This window comes from Culex pipiens, chromosome 1 (assembly GCF_016801865.2).
Source record: "Culex pipiens pallens isolate TS chromosome 1, TS_CPP_V2, whole genome shotgun sequence".
Taxonomy (NCBI): domain Eukaryota; kingdom Metazoa; phylum Arthropoda; class Insecta; order Diptera; family Culicidae; genus Culex; species Culex pipiens.
In genome coordinates this window covers 61,031,637-61,058,749 of record NC_068937.1, presented here as the reverse complement: position 1 = coordinate 61,058,749, position 27,113 = coordinate 61,031,637, and the positions used below count along the sequence as shown (strand labels likewise).

General features: G+C 42.7%; 3 protein-coding genes across 6 annotated transcripts in view; 2 read left to right on the top strand and 1 right to left on the bottom strand.

Moving 5' to 3' along the window:
- Positions 1-336: 336 nt before the first annotated feature.
- LOC120428457 (serine/threonine-protein kinase Smg1) lies at positions 337-27,113 on the bottom strand. Its single transcript, XM_039593468.2, has 8 exons — positions 26,929-27,113; positions 25,973-26,862; positions 23,413-25,914; positions 20,649-23,353; positions 20,185-20,587; positions 2,949-4,811; positions 1,334-2,882; positions 337-1,273 (listed from the first exon to the last, which is right to left on the bottom strand). The coding sequence occupies exons 2-8, from the start codon at positions 26,798-26,800 to the stop codon at positions 1,074-1,076; spliced, it is 10,050 nt and encodes a 3,349-aa protein (XP_039449402.1). The 5' UTR covers positions 26,801-26,862; positions 26,929-27,113; the 3' UTR covers positions 337-1,073.
- LOC120428459 (histamine H2 receptor) lies at positions 12,220-19,759 on the top strand. 4 transcript variants are annotated; one of them, XM_039593473.2, is made up of 4 exons: positions 12,220-12,430; positions 13,546-14,088; positions 17,963-18,254; positions 18,315-19,759. In XM_039593473.2, the coding sequence occupies exons 2-4, from the start codon at positions 13,658-13,660 to the stop codon at positions 19,032-19,034; spliced, it is 1,443 nt and encodes a 480-aa protein (XP_039449407.1). In that variant the 5' UTR covers positions 12,220-12,430; positions 13,546-13,657; the 3' UTR covers positions 19,035-19,759. The 4 variants fall into 4 exon arrangements, with proteins under 4 accessions (XP_039449407.1, XP_039449405.1, XP_039449406.1 ...); XM_039593471.2 differs by having other exon boundaries at positions 12,220-12,546; XM_039593472.2 differs by having other exon boundaries at positions 12,220-12,546; positions 13,533-14,088.
- LOC120426429 (ataxin-1) overlaps positions 22,357-27,113 on the top strand; it is a 115,951-nt gene continuing 111,194 nt past the window's right edge. Inside the window, exon 1 of the mRNA XM_052706062.1 lies at positions 22,357-22,497. The gene's annotated coding sequence lies outside the window, so the exon portion shown is untranslated. The remainder of the gene's footprint in view (positions 22,498-27,113) is intronic.

The following is a 27,113-nucleotide window of genomic DNA, read 5'->3' as shown; positions in this document are numbered from 1 at the left end:
TGCAAACGCAAAAGGAACTATATTTTTCACAGTTGTCTCAAATTTAGGTTTAACTAAAAGTTGGGCATCAGAAATAATCAGTTTCGTGAATATTTTTCAGCGATAAGTGAACGTACGGTTTATGAAGTCATTAATTTGCGTTACTGTCTTTAATCATAAAAAAGGATTTTATTTAAAGTTATCCCAAAAAAGTACAAAAAACGTCTAATTGTTTCAAAATGTCACAAGAACTATAATGAACAAACATAACGCATGAAAATCACTCTAAAATTTCAAACTTGATATTGCGGACTTGATGTAACGGTTTGCTGTTGGTAGAAAAAGGTTAACTGGATCTTTCCACCGTGATTTGGATTTATTGTAGAATTTCCATCAAATTTTACAAAGCTGCGTACAGTACGTTATTTTGCGATCCCTTCTAGGAACGCATAATTTCACCGAGCTGTCGGCGAGTTCTCGCAATCGAATTGCGCTGCATCGAGCATCGATTGAGTCTCAAATCCTTTCCAACCAACTTTAATTCAATTCTTCTATGATGTTATAAGAGAGCTGGTGAACGGACGTTTGTGACTTGCGAGTTCCTTCTTAGGATGTTGTTACGCTTGCTTGTACGATTGGATGGAAATTTTGTTAAAAGCTAATGCATATTGTATTTTACTGGGATTTAGGATGGTTGGTTCGATGATGACGGGGGAGCCTAAGGTCTTTTGCGCTGTTTTTCAAACAGTTGGAGTTGCGACTGAAAAACAGCTTTGGAGAGGAAATGGGAAGGAGCTTCAGACTGACTGACTGACACGAGCTGGGAGCCATTTGGGCAAGATTGCGACGCGGCTTTCAGTGCCGCGTCTTCGCCACGTTGATGCCGAAAAATGACTCCCGCGCTGATGATAAGGGCTAAGCAGTCCGTTTGATTTGCTACTGCGCTGCGCTGAGCTGCTTGAATTTGTCTCAGTCCGTTACTAGTCGGCTGCGCAAAGATGTCCTCGGACAAACGTTGGCAGCCTCGTTCTTCACGGTTGAGATGTTTGGATTTGCTCTGCTGATTTACCTTCTTCTTGTTTACCAATATCCGTTCACACCCAGGGCGTCCACCCTTCGTAAAGCACCGCTAGATTGTCTGGGTCCATCGCTTCGCGTATCATCCAGTCGACCTGCTCCTGAGCGGTGCAGCGACGGTTGGGGTCCGGATCGCGGCCTTCGAGCTTCATTCGGATACGGCGCCAGACAGAGACGGCGTAAGCGTTGCGTTTTTGCTCCCTCTGGGTTTGTTGCGCTGAAAGCAATGGTTTGACTGTAAATCAACCGTTTAACGAAACCCAAATTTCCAACTTACCTTTACTGGATCTTTCATCAACGGATGACAGTCTCTTTAGTGGAGAATCGCCTATTTCTGCACTCAACCTGTCGGCAGATTCGCTACCTCCGTCAGCCGACTGCTCGTCCACTTCATCACAGTGCTCGAAAGCAAACAGCTGGTCGAAGATGCGGTGTACGTTCGGCAACGCCTCCTGGACCTGTTGCACCACGTGCCGCACAAGATTGTCGGTGAAGTCTTTACTCAGCACGTTCGAGTGCAGTTCCGAGATGGTTTCCAAAAATGCTTTGTAACGGAGCAGATATTCACGCAGGGCGGGAATCGATTCCATTTTAAGCTTCATCTTGAGCAGATTCCTGATGTCGGATGCAAGAACGTGATGGGAACTGACCAACGTCCTCAACTTGTGAGCGCTCATGTGTAGATTGTCCTGAGCCCCTCTAACCTCCTTCTCCAGAGCAGCGATTTTGCTTTGCACCTGATCGGTCATATCCTCGATCAGCACTTTAACGTTGTTCAACCAGATGTGGTCGATTTGTCCCTCGGGGTCAAGTAATTCGACTAGCGCAATTTCCGTCTGGTTCACCATCGTCGTGCAGGATTGCAGCTTGACGCAAGCTTTCCTAAAGCGTTCGACTAGGTCCAGGAACTCATTGTCTTGCTCCTGCTCGCGGTACATCTGTAGACGAGCAACGTCATGGTTCAACACCGAGGAGCAGTGCTTCAACGCAATATCCAGGTACAGCAACTGTTCGTTCAAAAAGTCTCGCTTCTGTATAGAGCTCCGTTCGAAGGATTTGAGTAGTGGAACTAAATCAGGATTTGCTCCGGATGCCCACTTGAGACGATGCGTTATGGTATTGGTGTTGTTCAGGATTTCTTCGCGCAACTTTTGTATGGTCATTTTGGACGTCGTCAGCGTCTCTACAAAACTCTTCAACTGGATCAGTATTGAAGAGCGGTTCATGTACATTGTCAGATCTCCGTGAGAACCACCAGCCGAAGATCCGTTCGCAGCGGGAACGTCGTGCAACCAGCTGTGCGCTACCATCAACGTCTGGAGTCGATTGAGCGAAACCTGTTCCGTCACAATGCGCTCCGACAACAACTTTACTCGCATCATTTTCTGCCAAGCGAAGCTCAAATTCAGACACGCGTTGTTCGCCTGATTGTACTCCAAACCGTTGAACGCGATCGAGTTGAACGTATACTCGCACAGCATGCCCATGCTGACCCTCTCTTTGCCGGTCATCTGTAGCAACATCGACACTTCCTGCTCCAGCCGTTGACTCGGAGTGAGTCGCTGAAGGGCACCGTAAATGACCATCCCGGTAACCGTCGAACCGATGCCGAGCATCGAGTGGTACACAAAGTCTGATATAAACTTACGGATCGGCCGCACCAGCGTATCGTCATTGAAGGCCGTCGCTACCGGGGTCAAACCCGTTCCCTTGAAAGCGCATGCCATCTGCAGACAGGACGTGAAAAACTCGATGATGGCCTGGACACGCTTCACGGTGAAAATGGCCTCCAGCACGTTGTTGGTAGATTTGTTGAAGATGAGCACCTGAGAATTAGAAGAAATAAAAACAATAAAAATCCAATTGATGTGACACAGAAAAGCGAATCTTACCGCCAAATCCTTCGATTCCTTGACTTGTTCTACCAGGTCAACCTCGCCCAGCGTCAATATCCCATCGTACACGATATGCATCAGCTCGTTCTGCTTCCCGAGCAGCTCGTTGAACAGCGAGTACAGCTTCAAGTACAAGCGACCACCTTCCGATGGCACCGTTTGCAGCTGGTACCGATCGCCCAAAGCCGACATGTTCCGTCTCAACCCATCAACCACGGCCAAGGCGTTCACGTGTCCCGACGGAATGTTCATGACTACGCACTGCAGGTGCATGTTTAGCTCGTTCAGCAAATCTGCCAATGGAATAATGTCCGCTTGCAGGTTGGACACGGCGGAAATCATTTCAATTACGCTTTGATTCTCCGAAATTATTCCCCGCAGTGTGTCCGTCAGGAAGTCTCGGGTGACGCACTCGTTCATGTCGTGCAGCTGTTCGTAGATAGCAACGCACGCCGACAGTCCACTCAGACCGACGGAGAAGCAGTCCCGAGCCGAGGATGATGGCATTGCGGAGTCTTTCTCGAACAGGACCTGGAACAGGGTGTTCAACTGGGCCGAACACATGTAAAACTCCGACAGGAACCAGTTGTTGTTGAGTTGTAGGTCGATCAGCGAATCGCCGGCAGTCGACGCCGTTTGCTCCATCAGGAGATAGTTTTGGCTCAGGTCCATGCAATGCTTCAGGGCGGCGCAAGCCAAAACCTGGCGACCGTTCGGGTTACCGTAAACCGTTGCGTTGATCGTTGACAAGGCATTTTCGTACAGTTGATCGATCGAAACCGTACTTTCGTTCAGTTCTTGAGCGCGGCAGTTCATCGCATCCGATAAGCGGAACGTTCCCTCGGATATGATCGTCGATAGTTGGTAGGAGAACGACACGATCTGCTGGCTTGAAGTGTGCTGTTCATTCCGCTGCATGTGCTGCTGGTAGTTGCGATTGACCTCCTGGCACGACTGGGGCGAATTTTCCTCAACCATCTTCCGACACCAGGTGACGTACTTGAAGTCCGGATGGCTCTGAACATAATCGCTCGGGTAATATTTCGCAATTGATCCGTACTGCAGCAGCGTTTCAAGCACGTGTTTCACCATCAACATAGCCTGGAACAGATACTCGTTCAAGTCATGCCGGAAACCGTTCGTCATCACAAATGTATCGCGCAAATTTGAGCTGTCCATAAACTCTTCCACTTGATCGAACTCCGAACTGGCGCATTCGTCCGTATTGCTCCCAATGGCGTCCACATATTCCTGCAGTTTGCAGTTGTCCACATCCCTCTGGAACCCGCCATAATCTTCAATCTTTTTCTCCAACTCCGTAGCTTTGCTCATAAAGATTCTCCGAATCGCTTTATGATCCTCGACAATCTTCCTGTAGACGCCATACCTTTGCGATAGCGTGTTCAACGAATGGCTTCCAATGGCCGAGTCTAGCGATTCCGCTTCCCGAATCAACTGAATCTGCCGCGACAACGAATCCCGTTGCTTCTCCGCCTCTATCAACTCCCTCCGACTCAGCTGCAACTCCCTCAAAAACGCTTGCATCATAAGCAAGTCCTGGTAGACATCGTCCCGGTTTCGATTCCATTCGCCCCGAATCTCCGAAAATCGTATCGCCAAGGTGTCCCGGTTAACTTCCCGTTCCAGCTGCTTCTTGGCCTGCCGAAGTTCGCTATGAAAGCCTTCCCTGTTCCCGTACGTGGATACGGCGAATCCCGCGGCACCCCCACCAGCACCGTCCTCACTGACGGCCCAATCCACCAGGGGGTCGTACACAAACGCCTCCAGCAGCGTGAGCAGCGTCTCGCGACCCTTTTTCAGCGATTTCAGTACGTGTTCGCACGCTAGCCGGAATGTTCCCTGCAAAGTAAGATAAAGGGAGGACAGTTCATAAAACACGTGAGCAAATGGGGACGCATGGTTGTTGTTATCGGGCATGTTGTCGACAATGTGGTGCGGCAGAATCAAAGCATTACTTTATCGCACCCACACCCACGCAGAGTTAGACTGAATCCGGACGAAAACTCAATAACGATTATCAACTTGGCATTTTTGTCGGAGATTTTCGATACGATCCAATATATTAGTCATTTAGCTATTGGTATAAAGTCAGTTCATGAATCATAGGTTGGTGGGATGTAGAGTCGTCATGAAATCCAGCTAGTTATCACCAACTACCTATGTACGAAATCTTTTGTGTGTTTTGTATAGGGTACTTTTTTAGATCTGAATTGGAGTTAAAAATGAGATACTTGAAATCTGACGTATTTACAGTCCAGACTCTTCCAAAGTCCTCACAAAATTGGAACTCATTACGTAATTGGTATTTTTATATTCAACTGAAATATTCTCATATTTATGTGGAATGATCTCTTTTGTATTTTTATTGTGAATAGAATTTAACCCTCTACTGCCCAAATTTTTTTTTCAAAAATATTTATTTTTCCCGTGTTCAGGAGGTCATTTTGAGCAACTTTTGTTCAACGAAAAACTTTACTTCTCTTGTTTTATGTTTTTCTTGTTTCATTTTTAGTATTTTAATTTGCATATATCTTGTTTAGTTTATGTTTGTTTTTGGTAGTATTTGGCCTACTCTACCACCTAATATAATTACATTTCGCCTATCTAATTTTTTCATGTTTTTACAGTCACTTTTTCAATTTTTTGCATGTTTTTCACATTTTCTGCTATAGAATCGCACCATCATCATTTAAATTGCAAAAAAAAATGCGCAGAGGCATAGTCTGGGACACTACAAAAATTACTGCATACTTTTTTTTACTTAAAATATAGGAAATGTTAGTAAAAAACAGCCAAAGTTGATCCCTCAATAAATGACATTTTTTAAAACATTGGCAAAGTCACATAAAACAAGTTAAACTTCCAACCCTGAAATTTTCTAAAATTTTAAGAGTTCTTCTTTCCAATGCTTTTTAAAGATCAAAAATCGGTTGGAAAATTGATTTTTGGCGATTTTTTAGATCGAAGCCCGTCTAAAGGCGGGGTTAGGTTGTAGACAGCCCACCATTGAAAAAACGGCTAATATCCTCTTTTGGCAAAAACGAGATATTAGCACCAGGTGGTAGAGGATGTTTCAACGCATCTTCTGGAACTTGAATTTTACTGAAATAGTGCTTAGACTTGGCTGCCGATTCGAAAAACCAAACGGCTAATATGCCACTCTTATGGGAAATTGCCTTGACGGAGATTTTGTCACAAACACTAAAACGCGTTTTGCCTTCCTCACTGAGGTAAGGCTATAATCCTGCTCTAAAATTGAACTTTTTATTTAAAGCTCGAAAACCCACTTTGATGTATACATATCGACTCAGAATCGAAAACTGAACAAATGTCTGTGTGTATGTGTGTGTGTATGTGTGTGTGTATGTGTGTGTGTATGTGACCAATAATGTCACGCAGTTTTCTCAGCACTGGCTGAACCGATTTTGACCAAACTAGTTGCATTCGACTTGGTTTAGGGTCCCATACGGTGCTATTGAATTGTTTGAAGTTTCGATAAGTAGTTCAAAAGTTATGTATAAAAATGTGTTTTCGCATATTTTTGGAAGTTGAATAAATGACAGTAAACTGAACCAAACATCATCATGTTATACATCGTTAGTTAGGTAATTGAAAGACCTTTCCAACGAGTCCAAAACATAAATAATCTGGCAACCCTGTCTCGAGTTATAACCACTTAAGTGATATTTATGTACTTTTTTGTAGCCAGATCTCACTTAAATGTATGTAAACAATGTCCGGATCTATCATCCGACCCATCGTTGGTTAGGTAATTAAAAGATCTTTCCAACGAGTCCAAAACATTGAAGATCTGGCAACCCTGTCTCGAGTTCTAACCACTTTAGTGATATTTATGTACTTTTTTTGTTGCCGGATCTCACTTAAATGTATGTAAACAATGTCCGGATCCATCATCCGACCCATCGTTGGTTAGGTAATCGAGAGACCTTTCCAACAAGTCCATAAAATTGATAATCTGGCAACCCTGTCTCGAGTTCTGACCACTTTAGTGATATTTATGTACTTTTTTGAAGCCGGATCTCACTTAAATGTATGTAAACAGTGTCCGGATCCATTATCCGACCCATCGTTGGTAAGGTAATCGAAAGACCTTTCCAACGAGTCCAAAACATTGAAGATCTGGCAACCCTGTCTCGAGTTCTGACTACTTAAGTGATGTTTAAGTACTTTTTTTGTAGCCGGATCTCACTTAAATGTATGTAAACAGTGTCCGGATCTATCATCCGACCCATCGTTGGTAAGGTAATCGAAAGACCTTTTCAACGAGTCCGAAACATTGAAGATCTGGCAACCCTTTCTCGAGTTCTGACCACTTATGTGATATTTATGTACTTTTTTTGTAACCGGATCTCACTTAAATGTATGTAAACAATGTCCGGATCCATCATCCGACCCATCGTTGATAAGGTGATCGAGAGATCTTTCCAACGAGTCCACAACACTGAAGATCTGGCAACCCTGTCTCGAGTTACGACCACTTAAGTGATATTTATGTACTTTTTTGAAGCCGGATCTCACTTAAATGTATGTAAACAATGTCCGGATCCATCATCCGACCCATCGTTGGTTAGGTAATCGAGAGACCTTTCCAACAAGTCCATAAAATTGATAATCTGGCAACCCTGTCTCGAGTTCTGACCACTTTAGTGATATTTATGTACTTTTTTGAAGCCGGATCTCACTTAAATGTATGTAAACGATGTCCGGATCCACCATCCGATCCTTCGTTGGCTAGGTAATCGAAAGACCTTTCCAACGAGTCTAAAACATTTAAGATCTGGCAACCCTGTCTCGAGTTACGACCACTTAAGTGATATTTATGTACTTTTTTGAAGCCGGATCTCCCTTAAATGTATGTAAACGATGTCCGGATCCAGCACCCGACCCATCGTTGGTATAGTAATCGAAAGACCTTTCCAACGAGTCCGAAACATTGAAGATCTGGCAACCCTGTCTCGAGTTCTGACTACTTAAGTGATGTTTATGTACTTTTTTTGTAGCCGGATCTCACTTAAATGTATGTAAACAGTGTCCGGATCTATCATCCGACCCATCGTTGGTAAGGTAATCGAAAGACCTTTTCAACGAGTCCGAAACATTGAAGATCTGGCAACCCTGTCTCGAGTTCTGACCACTTATGTGATATTTATGTACTTTTTTTGTAGCCGGATCTCACTTAAATGTATGTAAACAATGTCCGGATCCATCATCCGACCCATCGTTGATAAGGTAATCGAGAGACCTTTCCAACGAGTCCACAACATTGAAGATCTGGCAACCCTGTCTCGAGTTACGACCACTTAAGTGATATTTATGTACTTTTTTGATGCCGGATCTCACTTAAATGTATGTAAACAGTGTCCGGATCCATTATCCGACCCATCGTTGGTAAGGTAATCGAAAGACCTTTCCAACGAGTCTAAAACATAGAACATCTGGCAACCCTGTCTCGAGTTCTGACCACTTATGATACCACTTATGAGCCCTTGAGTGATATGTTTGTTTTTGGATTCCGGAACTTAACGAAATTAGACGAAATTTGTGTGCAAACCCATCATATCACATATCACCCATTGTTGGAAAAGAGTGAGGAAGGCACCAACCACATAGGTGGATTAAGTTAGTTTTTCTCGGAATACTTGATTTGGCATAATAGCCGAATTTTTAATTATGGGCAGTAGAGGGTTAAGTGAGAATCATCGAGAATATTTTGATCTATTATCCAATTTAATCAAAATAAGAAGGCTTGAAGAACTGTGATCGTTTTTCCCACATTTCAATTTATACATTACAATTGTATCATGATTATTTTGTTCAAAAAGGAGAAATATAATCTGCACACAACGTCTAAATAGTGAATATGATACATTCAACTGATCACTCGAAATGAGTGTACTATCAATGCAAAAAAAATCAACGAACATGTTGGTGAAATTCTCACGATGATAGTGAAAGTAAAGCCAGGTCTGTTTTAGGTTATCGGAACGGATGTGTGTATCTAAACCTTTTGGCGATATGTACTCATTATCAGTGACAGACAGAGTATTGAATTGACTCAGGTCTCGAATTTGCTGTGGTATGAATATCACTATTTATGTTGATATTATTTTCAGTTCAAATAGATTCCTTTCTACCTTTCAAGATTCAATAGATTTAAAAGCCACAATGTAACTTAAAAATAAGGCTTTTTGTCATTCTTCAGCCTTCTAAAGACCATAGTTTTATCCATCTCACATTTGGATCGTTTCCATCAGGATTAATGCCGGCAAAACTAGCCAACCGCCAATCATCCGATAATCCATTGGCGAAGATAATAAATTTCATTGCATGTTCATTCGTACCCACACTCAAAGCTTATCTTCAATCACTGATCGGCCCGTGTTTCAGCGAGCGGCCTGGCACGAACAATTTGCTTCCTTGGCTTTCGATGGGACACACTTGTCGCTCATCACACAAAACAAAAAAAACATGCAAGCTTTTTTATGCCGAAAATAAATACTCACTCTCGTAGGCACACTCGCAAAGTAACACGCATACACAATCGCTCAAATATCGACGTGAACCAAACAAACCCGAAAAAGAAGTAGTTTGCAGAAAGTTTTCGCACACCTCCACCACTGACTGGGGCCGTGTCCGTATGGCAGGTAGCCTTCACGTGTTGTCAACGCGGATATTGCCGACCGTGTGTGGTTCCCACCGAAATCAAATTAACCGTCCAAAATGAACCGTTGTCTACATGGAGCATTGCACAATTTGTAACGAGTTGTTCGGTATTTGTTAAAAGTTTCATGCAACCGTGATTATTACAATACTGATAGTATTGTATGTCCTCGAAAAAAATCAGTTCGGATAAATAATCGAATCTAATTTTTTTTTGTTATAAATTTTGGGTCTCTGACCTAGAAAATGACTCCAAAGTTTTCTGATTATGTGTAAATTTTTTTGTAGATTTGGAAGGTGTAATTTTGAAAGGTTAAATATTACTGTCCCGTCCGTGTGGATAAATCAGACCGCGCATTGGACTCACAATCCGGACACAGAGTACTCTGTGATCCAGAGGTCGTCGGTTCGAATCCCGCGGCGGGCGCTCTGGAATTCTTTGTGTAAATATGGGTATTTGCCGCCGTCGCTCCGTGCCATACTCTCACACACTTAGGAGCCCAGGGCGGCGAAGTCCTTGTACATAAAATGTGTTGCTATCCATAAATCAAGTGGACAATTGGTTAATGGCACCTTATCTGAAGCATCCATAGAAACCTTCAGATAATCAAATTTGGAATAATTGAATATCCGGATAATTTTTTTTTTGTGAAACTGAGGGTTGCTAGCATTTTTTTTTGAAAATGTGATATAAGGATTCTCAGAGATAAAATTAAACTTTCAAAATTTCACTGAAAGAAAAGCGTAAATAGTTGTCTTAAATACCCTACACAAATTCGATTGTTAAATCAATTGTCAATGCTTTGAAAAAATAATACCAAAATTAAATAAACTACTTCGCAATTCGCAATTTTCAGTGTAAGAACGTGCCTTGACCGATCTTATGCACTAGGTTCCCGACGAACACGCACTGCCCTTACACCTATATCTCACCCTTGCTCTGAGTCAGTACGAGCAACACGCTAGAACACGCTTTGAGTGTTCGTGCCAGGCATGCACACCTTCTTTTCCGGTTACGCATTTTAACTCGGCCGGGGTGGTACATTGCGTAGGGTTTGATGTAAGTATAATCAACTTTCATTAAAGCAAAAACTGTTTTATTTTTGTTTGAATTCAAAAACTAGTTGTTATTTTACTGTGTATTGTTTTCTCCTGAAATCTTTCCTAGTGTTGAGTCGTGTTTCTATGTTGCTATTTCTTTTGTCGCGGTGTTTTGTTACAATTTTTGGTCCTAAGCATGTTATAAAAGTTTACCAAAAAAACAAAAGTAATATTTGTGTTAATCCTTTAACCATTCCATAAATTGAGTAAGGGCTCAAACCTCACCTGTTTGAAAAAAAGGGTGAAGATTGAAAACAATAGACAGTAAAAGAAAATCTATTTTATAAAAATCAAGAATCAATAGTAGGAGAATGATGAGCGTATTTTAAAGAATAAAAATGAGAAGCTGGATGTATTAGATGTAAAATTAATAAATAGAGATACAAAACAAGCTTAGATTATAGTAATGATAATTTATAGGACAGACAAAGAATAATTCAAATAAATAAATTCGCAATAAAATCAAAAAAGATTAGGCAAATGATAAATAGACTACTAGTAATAACATTAAGGAAAAGTATATTTTTAAGGAAAAAAACAAAGATTGTTACAGCAGTATCAATTGGTAAAAAAGATTGGAAAACCTTTGAGGGATAGGAGAATTAAAAGTTAGTAAAATCAAAATCAAATGATGGATATTAAATAGAAGAATCAGTGAAGAAGTGAGAATCAGTAGAGCAAAATAAAAATAGGAGATAGGTGGTAGCTGAGAATGAAGAGAAGAGAAACCCCGTTGTGCGATGTTTCAGGTACATCCACAGCAGTTGACTCAACATACTGCGAATCAAAACAATACCGTCTACAATCACAAATTACTTCCCTTTCCCACATTGTCGCGCCCCTTTCTTTCAGCCGTCTCGACTCTGACCCGCGGTGGTCAAAGGTTTACGAGCCATTTCCACAGGACACCAGCTAGGTCATCATGAAAACCAAGCCAATGTGGAGGTAAGAAAATAGAACACTTGCAAGAAACCAGAGCTATACTGTTCTGATCAAGATAATTCGGATGATCTAACAGAACTACGGATGTAGTTAGATGCGCTTCTTCCAGGATGTTCCTTACCTGGACGTCAACCAAAGAGCACGTAACAAGATCAGTGCCATTGCATGCTCTTAAGTATCAATCCTTGGCCTGCACCAAAATAAAATCAACCACTTTTCGAAAAATTCTGGCAGGCAAAAAAATGTATAAAAAGTGATTAGATCACTAAAACTACAACATTTCAAATTTCAGCTCGATTGTTAGCGACAAAACGTGGCGTTTCGGCTTTGGAGTATAAACAGGATTCAAGGATGGAGTGTAAATGCAGAGCCCGTTAAAAATGAACTGCAAATGCTTACATAAATCTTTTGAATTTTGGTGTTATTTGTTACATTAAGTTTGCCTGCTGCTTTTTTAAACTTTGCCAAAAATTACCACTCCCTCCTACGGGGGTGGAAAAGAACTTAGTGGGCTCGCGAACCATCAACAAAACGCAGTCTGAGCCATCGCCGTCGTCGCCTGCTTCACCGTGGACAACTAAACAAGCGAAGGGGGAGGGCAGGCGGCCGGCAAACGAGGCTCATCCGAGCACGGTCAACTTTGTTACTGCCGTGTACTAAACAGTCATCGTTTAACCTTCACGGCAGCAGCGTGTTCGCGGTTTTTGGCGCTCTTCAGCTCGTAATCGTTCGCGGTAACGGGCACTAATTGAAATTAAACCAGCATGCATTTCGGATAGCGTTTTGGGCAGTTCGCGTAATAGTTTGAGTTCGCTTGAAGAGTGATTATATTTATCTGAATTGCACACACGTTAGTAACTGCATGGAATCGCATAGCACTCGCGGAAAAGGCAAAATATTGATCTTCTGGCAAGATTTTCCGCGCGGCCATTGACGCGGCGTGAGAGTTGTGTTTTGTAATTTCAAGGCAATTCCGCGTGGGTGGTTTCGTTGGCCTACTACAGAGAGAGAGCTGATAGTTTCTGGGTTGGAACAATCTTGCTGAAATAGTTGCCATCGGTTCTGATAAGGATTACTACCCAGCACATGTGTGTGGAAAAGCGGAAGAGGGGTAGTGCGGAAATTAGAGTGCCGAACAAATCAAGTTCAAACAAAACCACCGCGATTGGATTGGATCATCATCAGCACCCAACCGGCTTCTTTGGGTATACTCCTGTTGAAGTTGGTGTGGGTAAACAGAAGCGCAAGAACCCAGTTATTCAAGTGTAATCACCCTGCGGGACGCGCTCTCTCATGCGTGTGCGCCTCTTGTCGTTCTGGACATGTGCTTGAGTGTTTTTGCAGTGGATTGTTCTGTGGGTTTTCCCCAGTAAAAATGTTCATTTAGTTATATCGGAGTGACCAAATGCAGGCTAAATCAAATAAATGTAAAGGAAATTATAGAAAAATCTTTGGAATAAATAGGGAAAACTGCTTTTAAAACTGTAGGATAACTAGCTTGAAAGGCCGAAACTTAGATCATAACAAGATTATCCCTGGACCATTCCACAAAAAGTGCAACATTTAAATAATCTCATTCTGATCAAGCCTAAATACCATAATAACTAGCCAAAAAAACTCTTCCGTTTTGACATTACCAAAGTGGCATCTATTTTTTTTTTTTTTGTAAAACCTTCATTTCTAAACTGTGATATTTCGGGGACAACAAGTTGTAGAATCATTTTAATGAAAATCAGGCATAGAGTTGATTGGCCTAATTCGTTTCTTTAGTATAAGATTTGACCTCTCCATCGTTTTCATACAAAATTTAACAAAATTTTCTAAATTTTTAATAAGGCTTTTCTTATAGTTCGAGAGAAAATTATAAATAGAATGTAAACAATGTCCAAAAATATACCAAAAAATGTTAGTGCATTTCAAGAAGAAACAAAATCAAACAATAAAAAAATCCCAACCGTACAATGATGCTGGCAAGTAAGGCGAGAGTGATGGAATTTGGAATATCGGACACGACGACGGTGCGCGTGTTTGTGGATCGTGTGAATGCGATCAACGAGAACCTGTTCATCTGGACCATAATCGACGGTGTGCTGGTGGTGTGCATCCTCGCCGGAAACATCCTAACCATCCTGGCGGTGCGCTACCACCGGCGATTGCGACTGCTCATCTCGAACCTGTTTGTCATGTCGCTGGCCATGTCGGACATTTTCGTGGGCCTCACATTGCCCTACCATTTGGCGTTCTACATGGGAAATGAGCTGGGCCGGTTGAAGCACTTGTGTCTGCTGAGGTTTTTCGTGCTCATCATCGCGTGCAGTGTGTCGATCTGGAACTTGATCGCCATCGCAGTGGACCGATATATTGCGATTTGTTATCCACTGCATTACACGCGGTAAGTAATTGAGAGAGGCTCAATTTAACATCTAAACTTCCAAGCTTGAGAATAAGGAGGAGTTTGTATGAAAATTCTACATTTTCTTGAGCATCGAAGCATAGGTATTGAGGGAAGATTTTTGAAACAAAATAATTTCTGCGCATGATCAATTCGAAGGGAAGCATGAACATTGGGATCTCCAAAAACAAATGACCCGATGACAGCTACCTTATTTCTCAAGGAGTATGAAAGCTTATTTTATAATTTTTTTTTCATTGGGCCAAGGAAGTATTATACGCTTTAAGTCCTTTTTAAATGTTTGTCACGAATTTGAAATTTGATAGCATTTTTATAGGGAAGATCAGAAAATGTCATTTGAATTTTAACCCTCTACAACCCAACCCCGCCTAAAAATGAAACAAGAAAAAACATAACACAAGAGAAGTAAAGTTTTTCGCAGAACAAAAGTTGCTGAAAATGACCTCCTGAACAAGGGACAAATACAAATTTTCGAAAAAAAAAATTGAGCAGTAGAGGGTCAAGTAAAATTTGATTGATAACCAAATACCTCTTATTTCCTATTTGTACCGTCATCAGGTGTGACATTAAATCTGGAGGGTCAATTTAAAATTTTCTGAACTTTATGAAAAAATAGACTGTCCAAGTCTACCGCTATGGAAAAGAAACCGCAAAAATATACAAAAAATGTTAATAATGGTTTTATCAAAATGTCTGTAAAGTACCTACTTTATTTCAGATCCAATTTTGCATCCAAGAATGAAGATTTTTTATCGCATAAGCAAGATTATTTTTCCACTCTTGCTCTTGCGATAAAGAAAAATCTTAATTTTTGGACGCAAAATTGGATCTGAAATTAAGTGACTAAAGGCTCAAAGGTTGTCTTTTTTCATCCTCTAAAATATCCAAATATGAAAATTTTTAAAAATCGTGTTTTTTTGCGCAAATTTATGTTCTGTGTTAAAAAGTTAAATAAAAAAATGGTTTACCTATTTTGTATGAATGAACCAATTACGCAAAGGAGCGGTTCTCTAGGATTTCGGTCATTCGATTTTTTTTTGTATTTTTTAATCCGACTGAAATTTTTTTGGTGCCTTCGGTATGCCCAAAGAAGCCATTTTGCATCATTAGTTTGTCCATATAATTTTCTATACAAATTTGGCAGCTGTCCATACAAAAATGATGTATGAAAATTCAAAAATCTGTATCTTTTGAAGGAATTTTTTGATCGATTTGGTGTCTTCGGCAAAGTTGTAGGTATGGATACGGACTACACTGGAAAAAAATGATACACGGTAAAAAAAATTTGGTGATTTTTTATTTAACTTTTTATCACTAAAACTTGATTTGCAAAAAAACACTATTTTTAATTTTTTTAATTTTTTGATATGTTTTAGAGGACATAAAATGCCAACTTTTCAGAAATTTCCAGGTTGTGCAAAAAATCATTGACCGAGTTATGAATTTTTTGATCAATACTGATTTTTTCAAAAAATCGAAATATTGGTCGCAAAATTTTTTCAACTTCATTTTTCGATGTAAAATCAAATTTGCAATCAAAAAGTACTTTAGTGAAATTTTGATAAAGTGCACCGTTTTTAAGTTAAATCCATATTTAGGTGACTTTTTTGAAAATAGTCGCAGTTTTTCATTTTTTAAAAGTAGTGCACATGTTTGCCCTCTTTTGAAAAAAATATTTTTGAAAAGCTAAGAAAATTCTCTATATTTTGCTTCTTTGGACTTTGCTGATACGACCTTTAGTTGCTGAGATATTGCAATGCAAAGGATTATTCAATTCAATTCAATTCGGTTTTATTGGTGAATAATCAAGATACAATGAGTTATTTTGAAGTGCATAACAGAGTTTTGGAGTTCCTTACAGCTGTGTGTTGCATCATAATCCATTTAGGAAAAATTATTTCTTTAACTAAGGCACTAGCAAGAGTAAGAAAAAACTATAAAAAAAACTTACAGAAAATGCAAAGGATTAAAAACAGGAAAATTGATGTTTTCTAAGTCTCACCCAAACAGCCCACCATTTTTCAATGTCGATATCTCAGCAACTAATGGTCCGATTTTCAATGTTAATATATGAAACATTTGTGAAATTTTCCTATCTTTTTGAAAACAATATTTTCAAAAAATTTAAACCAAGACTAACATTTTTAAAGGGCGTAATATTGAATGTTTGGCCCTTTTGAAATGTTAGGCTTGTCGTATCAACAAAGTCCGAAGAAGCAAAATATAGAGAATTTTCTCAGCTTTTCAAAAATATTTTTTCAAAAGTGTGCAAACATGTGCACTAATTTTAAACAATGAAAAACTGCGACTATTTTCTTAAAAGTTACCTAAAAATGGCTATAACTTGAAAACGGTGCACTTTATCAAAATTTTACTAAAGTACTTTTTGATTGCAAATTTGATTTTACATCGAAAAATGAAGTTGAAAAAATTTTGCGACCAATATTTCGATTTTTTGAAAAAATCAGTATTGATTAAAAAATTCATAACTCGGTCAATGATTTTTTGCACAACCTGGAAATTTCTGAAAAGTTGGCATTTTATGTCCTCTAAAACATATCAAAAAATAAAAAAAATTAAAAATAGTGTTTTTTTGCAAATCAAGTTTTAGTGATAAAAAGTTTAATAAAAAATCACCAAATTTTTTTTTTACCGTGTATAATTTTTTTCCAGTGTAGTCCGTATCCATACCTACAACTTTGCCGAAGACACCAAATCGATCAAAAAATTCCTTCAAAAGATACAGATTTTTGAATTTTCATACATCATTTTTGTATGGACAGCTGCCAAATTTGTATGGACAAACTAATGATGCAAAATGGCTTCTTTGGTCATACCGAAGGCACCAAAAAAGTTTCAGTCAGATTAAAAAATACAAAAATTAAAATTGAAGAAAAAAGACCGATTTCGTAGAGAATTACTCAAAGGCACTAATTATTTCAAGAAATTGGGCATATCTCTGCTTATAATGAACCAAAACTGATGCTTTTTTATGGAACTTGTTCAGAAAACTGTTCTTCACAATGTGATTGATTCTAAAATGTTTTAAAATGTAATAGTGTGATGTGGCAGAGGATTGAAAAAATAATTTTCGGAACCTATTGGGTAATAAACAGCATATTTATTAAATAATCCATGTTGCTCCATGCTCAAATTCGTATCCGGGCAATGTGTTGCTGTAATTTCATGACAAATTGTACAAAGAAAAGATTTATTTTTGGTCGTATTGGGGTTTACAGCTTGGATTTTGGAGTAATTTCAAAGAATGCTAGAAATCTGGTAAATTTGGTTCGATTTTTTTTGGTGGAGGTCAAATATGGGTCAAATATGATTAGTTAGAGTCCCCAAGGCATATTTATAAGAAGTTTGAGTGATATCAACATGAATGCACCGAATTTCTGTGACTTTTTTGAACAAATATCCCATAAAATCGAAAAATAATCTTCAAAAAAAAGTTGCTCTAGACCACTCGACGAAATATTTCGGTATACCCCGCAAAATGTCGGAAAATAGCCCTTCTTTCACGGTGCCAAATATCAGACATACCGAATTTTTTTTATCTTTGGGGTCTCGAAAAAATACACCGTGATTTGGGACCATCCACACACTTTTTTGAAACTTCAAACCCCCCACACACCTCCCCCCTCGTGAAAAAATTCCATATAAAACCAATCTTTTTTGTATGGAGCGTGGATAATCGCTGAACCCTCCCCCCCCCCCTCCCGGTGTCCACGTGGTTTATGGATGGTCCCTTTCTTTTGTTAAGATTTTCGTTTTGAGCCCTACAATTTATAGCAGATATTTAAATTCACACATATTTTAAAATCAATTTATTACTTAATCCCACCCACAGCATAATGACGAAGAAAGTCGCCCTGGTAATCTTGGGCTTTGGCTGGTGCCTGGCCATTGTGATCGCGATCATCCCGCTGATCTGGAACCGCTGGGACACGGCGATGGAGTGCGAATTTGACGAACTGCTGCATCCGTGGTACGTTGCCGGAGTGATTACGCCCATTTTCTCCCTGGTTTGGCTCTGCCTGCTGCTCGTCTATTGGCGAATTTGGCGCGAGGCGGCAAAACACGCCAAACAACTCCGGGCTCACCACTCCCAGGAGGGCACTTCGGACTGGAAGTCGGTTCAGGTAGGAGAATCGATGTGTGTGCTTTGGTGCAATTTAAAACAGTATCAATTGGTATTTTAGGTTGTGCTGTTAATCATGGGATGCTTCACCTTTTGCTGGCTGCCGTACTTTGTCGTGATTTTGACGCAAATCTTCAACTTTTTTGACTACAACTCTCCGGTACTGTACAAAGCGGTGTTTTCCCTCGCGATGGCAAACTCAATGATGAATCCGGTGATCTACGCGTGGAAGAATACCAACTTCCGGGATGCGTTCAAGCAGCTGCTGACATGCCGCAAGCCGGATCAGCTCGATGGTCCTCAGACGGGAACGGGACATCGGAGTAGATCGTCGAGAAAGCGAGATTCCTCGCGATCGAATCAGGATTCGGGAATTCCTCACAGCAGAAATCGTCCCGTTAGCCAGGACAGCGTCGAGTCGATCGCGGCTCAGGTGTCTGACCATGAGATCACGTTCATTTCGACGCTGCACGATTCTGATTCGATCCAGAACCACACGATTCAACTTTCGGTGGGAGCACCCGGCACAAACGGACCGACCAGTATTACCACGCACATAATCAAGGGAAACGTGATAATCAACAACTATAACTTGTACGAGAGTTACCTCAGTGTGAGGAATGAAAACGACGGTAAAAATGGCACTAACGTTTCCAATCGAAGTTGTTCCAATGGAAAACATGGGAAAGACAGTAGTGCAAAGAGTCACAACCACTGTGAAATGAACGAAGCTGAGGGTTTCAGTAATCCCAGCTTCTCCGAAGATGTTACGAGATTGTAGATCGGAGATTGCAGTGCTTTTTGTTATAGTTAATGTCCAGAGTTTTTTTTTTTCAATAGGTCCTATAAACATATGAAACACAATAGTTTATTAGACATTAAAAAAAAAACTCCAGCTGTTTACTACCTGACTAGATTTGTAAGAACGTGTAGATTTTTTGTAAATATGAAATGCATTGTTTTCTGCCAGCCCAAATTTTTTTATTCTGGCAGCACTAATTGTAACAAATAGTTGGTCATGGAAAATACAGTATTGGACGATAAGCTTAAGGAGGTATTAAACTATGGCAAACAAACAAATATACTCGCATTTTTTCGCGTCTAACTAGTAAACTAGACAAAATGTATGCAAGCTGACGTTTTAACAAATAGATTATATCGTACAAACAACGCAGACAAACTGACATACTGTCAAAATGTGCGAATTAGTTTGTTTGTTTGCCGTGGTCTAATACCTCCTTTAACTTAAGTGATCCAAAACAAGGTTCTTAAGGCTGTATTATACTATCACAAACAAACAAACTTGACAGTTTGGAAGTTTGCATGCATACATTTGGCTTTGTTTGCGAGTTAGGCAAACTGTCAACCAAAAAGTGCGAGTTTGTTTGTTTGTTTGCCATAGTCTAATACCTCCTTTAGCAAATATATTGTTTAACGGCATACTTTGTCGTGCAGCAATCATCGAGAACAAAAGTAACAACAATAAAATATAGTTGTTAAAGTCTACGTTAATTGCACTATCGTTTTTGAATGACATCAACTGCACTGAATCGACCCGTCACATTGATCTTCCAAGTGTTTACGCTAGAACAACTAGGGGAAATATACCCAGCCTATCCCGAGCAGGTGGAAATAACTGGAAAAGTTCAAGTTCTGTTATTGTCAGGAGGTCAAAACTTGTTATTAAAACACATTAAAAAATGGGACCCAATTCATGCTAACTAAATTTAAAACAAAATCCAATAAGATGTACAAATTCATAGAATTTTTGTTCTTTTATATGTTTCACATCCATAAACCAAGAGGAAACTTTTTTGGAGCTGCCTCAAATGCCTTAGGTAACAGTGGTCGGCTCGTGGAGCGGAGTTTTGATATATTTTCGGATATTGTGGACACATTACTACACAATTATCATTAAAAGCTGCACTTACCTCGATTCCCGTTATCCCGAGCGCCTCCTCAAGATTCGGCGTCATCCGGAACGGGACCTTCTCCGGCACGCGCAACGTTTTTCCCTTCTCAAAGCACACGTTATAGTCAATGTGCACAATCTCTCCACTCGCGAGCTTAACCAGCACATTGTCCAGATGCCGATCGCCTAGACCAATGATGTACCCGATCACGCTCATCACCGCCACCGAGAGTGAGTAGTTGCGCACGACCTGGCGCCAGGCCGCGGCCGTCGTACTGTGACACCAGAGTTCCTTCGCAAGGAGGTCGCGCGGTGTTTCCGCCTGCAGCTCCGTCAGAACCTGCTTGAGGGCTTGCACGGGCCAGTCCTTGCGGTTGTCGCTCGTTTTGAGGCCGTGCTTCTGGAGGAGCGGGGTTAATTTTCTGAAAAAATGTATGTTGAGGTTATTTGATGAAATTGAAGAATTTTAAATTTTAATCTTACTGGTAGTACAGCTCCGATGGTCGACTGATCGTGCCTGGTTTGTCCTTTTTCTGCTGCGCCTCGCGCTGTTGCCACTTTTTGTACAGCGAAAATATGGGCACGGTATTGTCCACCCAGTTAATGAGACCGGATCGAGGCCCCAGCGGGATGACCGAGTAGTGTTCGGCCCGGTAGTACGTGACATTGCCGTTGCAATCGATCGACTTGGTCATCATCAGGTTAGCAATGGACAAGAACTGCATGATCCGTTCGTCCAGGTGAAGATCCTCGAGTCCTTTGAACAGATAGCTGTACCGTCGTCCGTTGCTGCCGTAAAACATGAGCTTTTTTGGTTTGGTTTTTGTTGGTAGTATCTGCACAAGGTTGTCCACGGCACGGATGAAGATTTGCTGCTTGCGCGAGCTGTCGATTCCGGGCATCGAAATTGCGGTGTTTGACAGCTTTGTTAGCACGGGGCTGATGTCAGAGAGTCGCAGCGAAACCGCGATTCTGCGCTGGCTGCGTTGCTGCATCTGGCCAAAAAGTACCTTGAAGCGGGCCCACCCTTCGGTGGGTTTCTTAAAGTCTAGCGGTTCCTTAAACTTTTCGATCATCGCTGTTATGTATTTTTGGAACCGATCTTGGAAATGTTTTTCGTGCATCGTTTCCGACGGTCTCGATGTCATGTCGTGCAACTGTTCCAGCACAAACACCAACGGTCGCAACAGTAGTTTATGCTTTTCAACAAAGAGGTTTCGTTTTTGCTCGATCTGGCCACTTTCCATGACCTTTTGCAGCTCGTTTTCAAAGCTTGCGAACCGCTTGGTGTATTCGGAGTAAATTTGCTGTAGAGAAATCACCCACAGTTCGTCCCAGAGTAAAGAAATTCTACGGAGCTCGTGAACCAACACTTGCACCTGCTTCACCGTTTCCGGGGCGTCCCTGGACAGAGTGTCCAGCAAAGCGTTGAAGCAGAAGGCCAATCCAGAACTGTCGTTGCCACTGGCCATGGGCTGGCTGTCGATCTCTTGCAGCGAGATATCTCCGATGTCCATCTTTTTCTCCTGAACCGATCCTCCTACCACGGTAGGGAATATGATCAGGTGTGGGGCGTCTTTAGCCACGCGACAGAGCAGTTCGGACACGCGCTTTCTCACGTACGGCTCGTGGTGATTTAGGCGCGAAAACAGCTGCGGCGTGATCACTCGCCAAGGATTAGTAGGCGTGGTCGCCAGGCCTTCCTCTAAAACTTCCTTCAATCCGAGCGCATGTTTGACGATCAATCGCAGCAACCTCAGAGTGGCGGTGACGGTGGAAGAGTTGCCATTTTCACTTTCCATCTCTAGCGAAGAGGATAGCTGAAGGAACCGGAAGTAGGCTTCTGCGGCCGCTTCGTAGTAGCCGTAAACGGTTCGGTGAGTTTGACGCCAGATTTCGACGATGGACTGGAGCTTCTCCGGCGGACAGTGGCACAGCTCGGGAACGGTAGCTTGCAACGATTCCACCAGATCCGTTGAGCTGGTTTCGTTCAAGCCGATTTCTTCCTCTTCCGAGATAACCTCGTGCTGGTTGAGAATGACGGCAATTTTCTGCAGATCCTCCGCGGAGGTACCCGGTAAGATTTTTCTTATCTCTTCCAGATTGATTTTGTGAACCGTGTTGCCTTCGGTATTGAATTCGACCATTTTCTTTCCCCAACGGTAGCACCAAGATCCGAGCTGGCACCACGCCTTGGCCAACTCTGGACATCGCTGGACACTGGCCTGCAGCAGCTTCCCGACGACAATGTCCATCTGCGAGAAGATTGAAACCATCCGAGAATCCGGAGCCGGTTTAACCTCCGGAATGGCACCAACCAGCAGCATCAACGGTGAATTTGCGACGGCATCCAATATCTTTGCGTCTTCATTTTGAACCCAGTCTGCGATAGTTAGGAGGAAGCGCGCCTCTCGATCTCTCAGCACAGCCAAATCGTTCAGGCCGTCAGTCAAAAGACGTTCGTCAATTTTGACGGCCGCGACAGACGCAAATTGTATCGCTTCCTGTTTCTTGTTTGGTTGGCAGTAGAGCCACTTGCATTGTTCGTACACCGCCCGCGAGACACTCTCGTCCCAAAAGCTGTACGAAAGGTTCAAATTCATCAGACGATTCTGCGCCAACGCGGTGGTCAGTTGTCCCTCCAGATTGAGTCCGCGAGCTAGGTTCGAATTCTTGTAGAAGATCTCCAGTTCCCGCTGGCACAGTTGATAGTTGTTCTCTTTGCGCGCCACCGAAACCAAATCCAGCCGCATGTCCATGTTGAACTCCTCGCAAGAATGATCGTCGTCGAAGAATTCCGACCACGCCAAAACACGCATCATCGTAATTGAACCGAACCGCTTCTCCACCCGGAACGACTTGAGATCGTCCGGGGTATGATCCTTGATCGAGGCGATGTGCGCGAAATGATTGCTGACGGTAAGCTGGAACAGGTACTCTTTTGATTTAGTCAGAAGACATTCCTGCAGGGCACTGTGGATAACTTCGTTGCACACGTTCAACGTGCGCTCGCGGTCGCCAGCGTATTTTTCCATAACGGTACAGGCCAGACTGTTTTCGATCGATCCGAGGATTTTGTGGCATGAAAAATTGTTGGAAATGTCGGTCCGCATGTCGGCTTGCTCCCAGTCGGCCATGTTAACGGCGTTTTTATCCTTGGTCTTTTTGTAATAAATCCAGCTGGCGATCTGTAAGAAAAAAGGTCAACCTTCAGTGCGCGTCCAATTTGGATTCTGCAAATTCTCACCTGTTTGGACGTGAAATCAAACAACGGAATGGTCGCCCTCGGAATGCCGCTGTTCTCTTCGGCCACAAGAAAATCGTACAACTCGGACAAATGCTCGGTAAAAATCATCGATAGCGTAATTTGGTCCACGATAAAGTCACGAATGTGTCTGTCCAAGCTAGCCGCTTCCGGATCAGCCAAAATTGCCTGAAACCCTTCGGTCGCAGTTTCTCTATGTCCGGCCGCTTCTTCCGCGGACATTTTGATCCACGCGTACTTTTTACCCGTGATCTTTTTCGCCCAAACGTAAACGCCAAACAGAGCGTCACTTTCCCAGCTGCGTAGCAAAGCCCACACGAGGGACATGAGCGTGTGCTCAAAGATGAGATCGTGCACCTTGTTGACCGCCACCAGCTCCTTCAGTACGGCTTCAGAGTAACGAATTACCATTTCCGGTTCCATGCAGTGCAGAGCAACTAAATCAACGGCCGTTCGAATCCGGTTGAACCACTCGGCGCAGGTTGGCGAATTCACCCGGAAAAACGTCCTGACGGGCTTTTCCGGATTGGGCAACGCGAAGGCGCTTCCCTCTGAGGCGTTGTAAATTGACTTTTCCAGCGCTTCCAGGAAACCCAGCAAAATACGGGCGTGGCGTTGATTTGCCATCGACGCACTCAGGTCCCTCACCGTAGATCGTTCCTTTAGCGCCAGCACTCGAGCATCCTCCTTGATGATAGATTCAATCTTGAGGAACGTTTCCTGGGGCTTTCCGATCGGCGTGCGCAGTTTGTTGTTGACGCAGAAGTGTGCGGCCTCCCACTGGGACCACGGAATCAAGCACCTCAAATCCCGCAGAGCCATTCCACCGTACTGCAGGTTCTTACTCTTGCTGGCACACCACGATTTGGTGAAAACCTCCCGCAGGAACTCATCGATGTTGACAGCGTCCCGCTTGAATCCTATCTTTTCGATCATCCCACGGAAATACTGGGATCGAATGTCACCGGTTCCCTCCGTGCTAACATACCAGTTTTGCAGTTCATAAATGTGCTGACTACGCTGCTTGTTATTTCCCGTAAACACGCTGACCTGGTTGAGAGAAAAGCGCAACGGAATCTTGCCGAGAGTAAACGAAAACCGGTCCCGAATCTGCTTGCTGGTGGAGCACATGTGAACACAACAAACCTCGGCAATGGCCTGGTAAACGTTGGACTGCAGCGCCTTGTACGAGCTGACCAGATCTAAACAGTCGGCACATTTCAGCGTCAGCTGCTCGTTTGTTCGCATGCTAATGTCGCAGATGCCGCACAGGATTGCGTTGAAGCTGGGAATGTCCTTGAGCACGTCAAAATATTGCGAAGCTTGGCCGATGACGGCATAGCACCAATCCAGCAGCAGCTCCAGATGCTTGACTGGAACGTTGGCCGGAAGAATCTTCTCCAGAAACTCAATGACTAGCCGGAAGTGCTCCGACGTCGGACTTGTCGACGCTGCTGGCGTCGTTTCCAACGACATGCGATTGAACGAGTTCACGACAAAGCTTTGCGATCGCAACAGGACACTAGACGATATAAAGTTGCTGTTTTGGATGCTGTGCTGGTAGGCTATGTTTAGGATCGCACGGTGCACCTCCTGAAAATCTGCCCAAAACTCCAAGTCCAGTAAGCGTAGATTTTTCAGCAGAACGACAAGAATGCTTGGCTGCAGCGACCACATCACCAGAATCGAATTGTTGGCCATGGCCAGCGTAGACAGCGACAGCAGGTTGAAATTGATGGTGAATTGTGCCTGATTCCGGATGGCCGTCGTCGTTGATTCGTTACGGTCCAGTTGCTTCATTGCCTTGCTCAAATCATCCAGGATAAATTTGTACGCTTCTTGCAGCGTGTTGACGTTTTTGATGGACAAAATTCGATGGTAAAGCTTCAGGAGACCTTCCTGCACTTGTTGGGAATGATGGTAACGTAGGTTCATGAAGCACGATTTGGAATCCCAAACCAGGTGCAAAAATTCGGTCGACAAACTGCTTGAATTGCATTCAACATATCTGAACAACAGCAGCAGCAAACTGGCTATCTGATTTTGGTTCAGCTGGTCAACGATTGAAACTTCCGCCCGAATGATGGCGAGGATGCTGGCATGTTCAACAGAGATGGCACATGGTTCCAGCATGAGCAGAATGATCAAGCACTCATTAATAGGAAGCAACACCTCTTCCAAACAATAATTTCTTGTGATTATCGTGCTGACCTTTACAATCAGCTGGAAACTGCTGTCGACTATCTCTTTGCCAACTGACTGGACTACATCTTCCGGCGATACAAACAGACACTTGATCACCGTGTTGAACGCATCCAGCAGGGAACTAAACGAAATGGCCGAAGCGGTGCATTGAGCACCATTGCCAGGGTCGACACCTTCCAAATCCTCACCACAGATTCCCATGTCCTCAACGAACTGAGTTAGCAGGTTCAGCGAAAACTCCAGATCGTCGTTCCAAAAATCTCTGAACGAGTGCAACACCTGGAACAGAAGAGTTACGTTGAATAAAACTTAATCTAATTGAAATCATTTCCGGTACCTTTGAACAGTGCTTCTTGACTTCCGCCGTTTGATCCGTCTCGAGATGCCATCCGACAACGATGTCCACAATATCGGTAAAGTGAAATTTAAAATAGCTCGGATACCTAAGGCACACTTCAATAATAACATCCGTCACTGCCATAAAAATCTCTGCCGTGTCTGCAGCTTCCAAATAATCCTTGAGCAGTTCCGACAGTAGCCGACCCACCGAATCCTTCAGGTCTCCGCCCGTGTCCAGAACGATCGTCTTTCTCAGCGCTCTCATCATTGGCGCTTTGAGTCTCTTTGAATGCTTGTAATACTTCACGATCCAACCTCGGTACGAACCGAAATCGTTCCGCGCCACGTAACCAATCATACCAAAGATCTCCGCAACGGCCTCGAGACAATCTTTGGGTCCATTCTCAAGAAACGACATCAGTCCATCGGCCAGAATGTCAAACGATTTTCGAATGTACGAACTGTTGCACGGTTCCATCACGACGACCGCCAACTTCCCGCATAGGTCCAGGCATGCCTTCGTGTCATTCTCCTGGCACAGCCTTCGTACCAATTTGGAGATTCTCATGTCCTCGGGTAGGTTCGCTTGCAGTTGCTTACTCAATTCTTGCGAATTCATTCCGCTACCTCCGGTGCCAACGGTCAACACATCAGAGTACTGGCTGTTATCTTTCCTCTTGATTGTGCGCGAATGCTGATATCGTTTCACACCTCGACTCCCTCCCCCTCCTCCTCCATCACCACCTCCTGACTCATATCTACCCTTTCTGTCCGAGCTTCCGTAACCGCCTTCGGCGTTATGACTGAAAGAGGTTGCGTTGTCCATGGTGTGGCCAACAGCGAGCACTCGGGAAGCACACAGATTCTGTCCTCGTTGGACACTTTCCACTAGAGTAGCAAACAAAACATTAAAACCAAAACAATGCGTTCCGCGAACATGATGCGCTTACTTACCGCCCAGAATGGATTTTAAGCCAAGTTTAACATTTTGCACACCTGCCAAGTGAGGGAACTGTTTAGTCAGTGATTATTTCCAACGATTTAGAGCTGTTTTCAAGCTATTAACGGCACAAAACTAAAGAAATTGACTCCGTAATGTAAACCACTCCACGATTGTTGTGAAATAATTTTGCTCACGT

Bases quoted from the DNA above. Each gene is read 5' to 3' on its own strand.
- LOC120428459 (XM_039593473.2), top strand. From the start codon at position 13,658: ATGATGCTGGCAAGTAAGGCGAGAGTGATGGAATTTGGAATATCGGAC. The intron at 14,089-17,962 runs GTAAGTAATTGA...TCCCACCCACAG, and splicing joins TATCCACTGCATTACACGCG to CATAATGACGAAGAAAGTCG. The intron at 18,255-18,314 runs GTAGGAGAATCG...TTGGTATTTTAG, and splicing joins CGGACTGGAAGTCGGTTCAG to GTTGTGCTGTTAATCATGGG.
- LOC120428457 (XM_039593468.2), bottom strand. From the start codon at position 26,800: ATGGACAACGCAACCTCTTTCAGTCATAACGCCGAAGGCGGTTACGGA. The intron at 23,354-23,412 runs GTGAGAATTTGC...TTTTTCTTACAG, and splicing joins TTGATTTCACGTCCAAACAG to ATCGCCAGCTGGATTTATTA. The intron at 20,588-20,648 runs GTAAGATTAAAA...ACATTTTTTCAG, and splicing joins CCATCGGAGCTGTACTACCA to AAAATTAACCCCGCTCCTCC.